The 7,130-nt window shown below is 45.8% G+C and overlaps 1 protein-coding gene across 1 annotated transcript in view; it reads left to right on the plus strand.

Annotated features, from left to right (window-relative positions):
• Tktl1 (transketolase like 1) overlaps positions 1-1,668 on the plus strand; it is a 29,889-nt gene extending 28,221 nt beyond the window's left edge. The window contains 1 exon segment of the mRNA XM_015506945.2: positions 868-1,668. Within this exon segment, the coding sequence (XP_015362431.1) occupies positions 868-1,040 (173 nt within the window). The 3' untranslated portion in view covers positions 1,041-1,668.
• Positions 1,669-7,130: the final 5,462 nt, after the last annotated feature.

Here is a 7,130-nt window from a genome sequence, read left to right on the forward strand (position 1 = left end):
GCTGAGTGACACTTGGACTTGAGAAGGTTAACCCACATGATGTGATCTGATGAGGAGCTTCATATGTTCTCATGATGGCTCCCAGGACCACATCCTGATGGATGATTCTCTGGAAGCACTCCCTGCATGTGGCACCCAGTTGCCCTCCTGGTTGAGGTTTATCACAGGAGAAGGGCATGTGGTGGGTTCCACTAGTATAGGAACCTTGGTTGAAGACTGGAGAAGTCTACCTCACTCCCTGCCATGAGACACACAGAGAAAAACACTTCTCATGTGTGCTATATCTACCCAGGTATGCCTCTTAGAGACTCAGAGCCCTGCATTTCTATTGGGGGCTGCTCACATTGACACCCTCTGCCAGGCACATAACAAATTTCCAATTCTTGGCAGAAAAGTGGGTGCTTGCTTAGTCCATGTTGTTCTTACAAATAGTCCAGACAGAGGGACCACTGCTATCAGCAGAGAAATCATCCCAGCAGTGCAAGCTGCTTGTACCAACTGAGGGCCTATCTTGCAAGCTAATAGCCTCAGACCTGCTTGTCTGCACAATGAACCTGCACAGTTCATTGGTTCATCTTAGTGGTTTTGACATCCTTCACAGTTTTGAGAATCTGCTCCATAGACCCTCCCACATCCATGGAGCCTAGGTTGAGAGTAGACCCTGTTATATGTGGGGGTGGGAGCAAACTGGAGTCTTGGAATTTAAGATGAGAACTCCTTAGGCCAGTTGGAGAAGACTATGTGATTCAGTGACTAGGGAAAATATTTCCATGTGGGAGCCAGCAAGTTCAAAGGTCTGTATATTTTGTAGCTTTAAGGCTGACTAGCTACCTCCAGAAAAGTTCCTAATATCCCTTGCTTCCCCAGGTGGCATTGGAGAAGCTGTCTCTGCAGCTGTCTCCATGGAGCCTGACATCCTGGTTCATCAGCTGGCAGTGATGGCAGTGCCTCTGAGCGGGAGACCCAGCGAGCTGCTGGATACATTTGGAATCAGTGCCAGACACATCATCGTGGCTGTGAAATGCATGTTGATGAACTAAAATAGCTGTTGATTCTGTCTTAGAAGACTGGCCTCTGTACCTTATATTTAGGCTTGTTCTAAAACCATTGTTGAAACTCTTGACCTTTGCTCTCCTTAAAGCCAGCTAACACCTTTCTTCATTCCTAATTCACAAATCCCAGTTAACCACTTTCCTTTTCAACAATGACTATATACATACATGTCCTCCTTTTTGAATCATTAAAGTGGATTATAAATTTTAAGTGACAAGAAATAGCAACCATCTGATATTAAGTTTCCTACACATAAATAGGTGAGGATCACTGTAGAAGTGACAGTTTCTTAAATGTATTTCCCTCATAAGAGAACAAAATTGCATTGAATTGTAGACCACAGTAGCCCTGGTTTCATATACTGCCATTCCCAGTTTGAGATTCCATGTGCTGCCTTCTTACCTGCAGTTTCCTGGGTAATGTGTGACTTCAGCTGCACCAGAGTTTCCTCTGTTGTTTGCCTTCATCTCCCCACCACAATTCAGAGGCTGTCGAGCAGCAGCCAAAGCTGTTAGGATGTCCTGTGCTGCTTGTGGTGACTGTTCTGTGAAAACATGAGGGCGCAGCTAGACCTGTTCCCTATACTGTTCAAGTCGTTGTTAATAAAGCATTTCAAAAGCAGCTGCTTTATTCTGTTTGCGCCTTCCATGAGATTTGATTTCTCCTTGAATAAGAGAGGTCCTAAATATGAGAGGAGCTTCTGTCTAAAACAGATGGAGAGAGCCCTAGCCCCAAGAATAAACATGGAAAAGGATAATAAGCTAGCCTGCAGAATCCTCACTAGAGAATCATGTATGGCTTGAAAATTCACCTCTGAGCCAACTCATTCCCAGCAGCCAGAACACAAGAAAGGTACCAGCCAGATAAAGATGGGCCTGAGTTTTAAAATCATACCAGGTGTGCCTGGTATATCATATTCCTTATTTTTATTACCGCCATTAAGTGGTCATCAGGGATTTTTGGAGTCTTGACTGTTGTGCCCAAGGAATTGTTTTAGCATGAGCTGTAGAGACCAGCGTAGGAGTTGGAGTCCTCAAGGCCTACTCATTTTACTCCTGCCCTTGTGTACTCCTGAGCTAGTTTCCTGGCCTGTAAAATGAGTATAGTTATTCTACTAACTTCATAAGATTTCAATATTATTTTGTAAAGGTAACATGATAGACGATGATTATAGAAAATTGATAAAATGCAAATGATCGATTTTTTTTTTTTACATCACATTTCTCACCATCTCAGGGTAATTGTTTCTCATGCTCCATGCAGAAACATGCATGATTGATTCTGTCTTAGAAGACTGTGTACAGTTCAGTGCACAGCCACAGCAAGTTAATTTTAAAACATTCTATTGCCCACCCCCCTCCAAAGAAACACTGTACACTTTCTTACTTTCCATGTAGCTGGGCATGATGGTGCATGCCTGTAATCCCAGCAGCTTGGGAGCTGAGTCAGGAGGATCGCAAGTTCAAAGTCAGCCTCAGCAACTTAACAAGACCCTGTCTCAAGAAAGGGGCAGGGGCTAGGGATGTGGATAAGTGCCCCTGAGTTCAATCCCCAGTACAAAAAATTTGGGGGCTGGGGATGTGACTCAGTGGTAGAGTGTTTGCCTGTAAAGCATGAAGCCCTAGGTTCAGTTTCTAGCCCCACAAAAAATGTCTTCATGTACCTTCCCAGTCTGGCAACCACTGATCTACTGTTTATGAATTTACCAATTTTGGATATTTCATAAGAATGGAATCTTACAGTATGAGGGTTTTTTTCTGGTTTCTTTTACTAAACAGTTCATTTGAGGTTTATTCATGTAGCCAGTGTCAGAACTTTATTCATTTTTACAGCCATATAATATCCTGTTCTGTGGTAGACCACATTTTTTTCCATTCATCAGATGATTGACATTTGGGTGATTCTGTTTTCACTGCATAATGCTTTTGTAAACATTCACATACACAAGTTGGGGTGTAGAGTTGTATTTTCACTTTGGGTAAGTATATGGCTAGGAATGGAATTGCTGAGTTGTATGGTAATTGCCCTTTTGAGTGTCTTGTCATTTGGTGTGTGTTTAGTTTTGAGAACAGTAAATGAAACAATGACTGGAAGGTACTGAGTGATCTATAAAGCATTACATATTATAATCCATTATTAATAAGAAATGGACCAGCCAGATAAAGATGGCAGTGTAAGGGCTGGAGATGTACCTCAGTGGTAGAGCACTTGCCTTGCATGTGAAAAGCTCTGGGTTCAATCCATATGCTGTCCTGAGAGAAGCAACCCACCAGGTACTCTGGTGTCAGCTACCACCTGACTTTAATCCCCAGATTGTTGCTTGTTGGTAGCAGGGTCCTACTAACCTTTTTTAAACTCCATTTTTTCATTTGTAAAGGGGGGATGACCATGGTATCTGTTCACAGGCTGAAGTCAGGATTTTACATTGCCATGGAAATGTTCACATTCAGGCCCGCCCTGCCCACTGGTAGGTTCCTACTTCCCAACCATGCCCTAAGTTCTCACCAGATCCCAGCGGTTCCACTCCATCAGCTCATCCCTACACTCCTTGTCAGGGATTGACTGTATTGGGGTGGGCAGCAACTCTGATCTACCTTCCCTGTTTATTTCCAGCCTTCCTCCTCTATAACCCTAGCTACTGGCCTGCCCCTCCCCACCCCAACCACCTATTCCCTGCTCGGACTCCCTCTACCCACCATTTGACTCTGCCTGGCGCTGGTACCTCGCGCCCGCCTGCCTTGCGCCTGCCGCTCATGCCTCTGGCAACCCAGCCGATCCATGTACGTCATTGGCTTTTGTCCCGTCACTCACTCAGCCACAACCAATCAACGTCACTCGCACCACCAGGGACACACACTGACAGACCCCAGATTTCACACTGATTTGCCGGGCTGGGCAGGAACCTCTCTCACCCCCTATCTCTCAGTGCACCTAGCCGTGGGGTTTGAGCAGTGGCGAAGGATGGAGGGACGGCTAGAGCAAAGGGAAAACTGGGATGCAGAAGGTTACGGAAATATACATGGGCCAGGCGCAATGACGCAAGCCTGTAATCCCAGAGGCACAGGAGGCTGAGACGGGAGGATCGCGAGTTAAAAGACAGCCGCATCAATTTAGCGAGGCGCCAAGCAACTTAGTGAGAGCCTGTCTTTAATAAAATATAAAAAATGCGGGGGCGGGGGTGTGACTCGGTGTTTACGAGCCCCTGAATTCAATCCTCGGTACCAAAAAATAAGAAGTACATATGGGGCACATGGGACCTGTCTGGACTCCAAAAGGGTGAGAAAAGCAAGTTCCCTTTCAGTCAGATCTCCAAAACAAGACCTCAGAGTTGAGTTCTACCACCACAGTTCGTGCACCACAAACAGCACCCAGGGATGCTCTGACTTACCATGGGAAATCATAGGAGCTTCCACCTGCCAGGTCATGGTGATACATTTCTCATACAGACTCAGATTGGGATGAGAAAAGTTGCAGCTCTGGGATTCAGGAAACATGAAATGACCCCATACTTGATTCCCTATCTGGATGAGGAAAACAAGCAGTCAAGTCAGACCACAGGAGTAAGTCTAATGGCAACAAATGGTAGTTGTACAAGGTCTCAAAAGTAAGGAATGAGCCCTTGAAAGGCTCTTGCCTAGGAAAAGCTGTCACACACCTTTCCAGGAAAAGAACACCAGTCCCTCAACTCAGGAAGTCAAGTGACTTTCATTGGTAAGTGAGGTTCAAAGGGACTTCTGCCCAACAACAGCCTACATTTTCACAGGAGAAAGGTGGCCAGGCTGGAAATTCAAAATATTGCCTTCTGAACACCAAATACTTAACCTTTGGGTTTGATTGTTGGAGTTGTCAGTCCTACAAGAACAAGGAAAAAAAGGATTAAAAAAATATATATATATTATATATAATATATATATAATACATATTTATATATTTATATTATATATATTATATACATTATATATATATATGGTTGTAGGTGGACGCAATACCTTTATTTTTTTTATTTTTATACAGTGCTGATGATCCAACCCAGTGACTCACGCATGCTAGGCGAGAGCTCTACCACTGAGCTACAATCCCAGCCCCTAGGAATAGGATTTTGAGGGCTGTTCAGAGAGGCCCCTGGTCCTCTTACTGTGACTAGAGCTGACAGTTAAGGAAACCCAAGCTGGGGGTACTGGCACATGCCTGTAATCCTAGCAACAGGGGAGGGTGAGGCAAGAGGCTCACAAGTTCAAGGACAGCCTCAACATTTTACTGAGACCCGGCCTCAAAATAAGGAAAATTTAAAAAAGGGCTGGGGATGTAGTTCAGTGGTAAAGTGCCCCTGGGTTCAATCTCCAATACAAAAAAAAAAAAAAAAAGAGGAACCCAATCTCATCCTTTCTTTCTTTTTTTTTTTTTTTTAAGTTGGTGTTATTTTATTTGGACCTTTATTTTATTTATTTATATGTGGTGCTGAGGATCAAACCCAGTGCCTCACACATGCTAGGCAAGCGCTCCATCACTGAGCCACAACCCCAGCTCCTCATCCTTTCTTTACTACACATAGTCTAGTACACATAGAGGAATCGTCCCACACCATCGAGCTCATAGGCATCATGACCACCATGAGGGTCATGCTACCTCAGCAAGAGAAAGCGCCTCCCAGAAGTAAGAGACTAAATAACAGTGCTTCATGCCCCCAGGAAGGGCACTAGGGAACTGCTTGCTGCCCCCGATACTGCCTGGCCTTGGCCAGCAGGAAAAGTCCATTCCTCCAGCCCAGATGACACCCAGGGTCTTCTGGAACAAGGCAATGCTCAGGACCAGCACCTTCTCACCTCACTGCCACAGTTCAGAGAAGCCAGGGATGCGGGTCTCTCCTGGCTGTACATAAGGCGACGGGAAAGGTCACACGGAGAAGAAAACCCCCAAGAATGACCAAAAGCATCTGGGAGGTCATACTAAAGGAGCAGGCAGGTTCCATGGGGCGTAAGAAGATGCAGAGCAATAATTCCCTGCAAATGTGCTGAGGTGAGAGGCTCATCCACAGGTGGCCGGGCATTTGCTTTGAGTGTGGCACCTATGATCGATGGGGGAAGGCCACTTGCAGTGTGCCATAGTGGGACAGAGTTGTCTGGCTGACCTATACAAGATAGGAAGTCAGATCCTGTGTTAGCCATTGTCCTTAAAGCCAGCTGCTGGAAACCACGGACCCTGCCATTTCATTGTTCCGGCCACAGGCAGAAGCCACCCATGGCTTTCCTCTAAGCCCCTGCTCCAGGAGATGACTCAGGATTCAGGCTGCTCTGCAACTTGCACACCTGGAGCCCAGGGCACTCCCGAGGCCAGGGGAGAAAGACCAGGGTGCCCCACGATGTGTTTGCAAAACCCCGAGAGTCTTCTCAAAAGCTTCTTTCGCCCCGCAGAAAGGCAGAGGTGAAGTCCAAATGGTGAAAGAGTGGAACACAGAATCAGTCACAGGTCTGAAAACAACAGAAGGAAATATCAAATAGTGTTATAGCATGGGGGACATCCTGGACAGACAGACCACTCAGAAATCATCAAGTACTAGTTTCATAAGTGTGTTCACATAAAAACCTGAGACTTCTCATGGGCCTCACACAGCAGAGCTGTTCAGAAGAGACAGAATGAGAGAAGACAGTGCCTGCTATGCTCAAATTTGGGACCCCCAAAAGACCACCAGAGACCCAGATCGATGTAAGCAGCAAAGAGGTGTTTATTGTGAGCTAGCTCGGTCCTCCGCACGCGCACAGCAACTGGTGACGCTGAGAGGCCCTGAGCCCAGGGTTTGCAGCAGTTTTATACACTCTTTGGGGAAGGCAGGGACTTCACATACATCATAGCATCTCTTAGCAAATCATCACACACCACGGGGGGAAAATCAAACAACTCTAAAACATGATTAGCACATTCACTGGCGGGAACAAGTTGGGTAGGGGTGATTGATTACTACAAGAGGGGGATTCGTTTGAGCTGATTGGTGTTCGTGCTGAACTACACAGTTTCCCAACACATTATCGATCACCATAAACTACTGGGAGGGTCATCTGGCATCCCAGGTATTTCCCTGT

Source organism: Marmota marmota, unplaced genomic scaffold (genome assembly GCF_001458135.2).
Source record: "Marmota marmota marmota unplaced genomic scaffold, marMar, whole genome shotgun sequence".
NCBI classification, from domain to species: domain Eukaryota; kingdom Metazoa; phylum Chordata; class Mammalia; order Rodentia; family Sciuridae; genus Marmota; species Marmota marmota.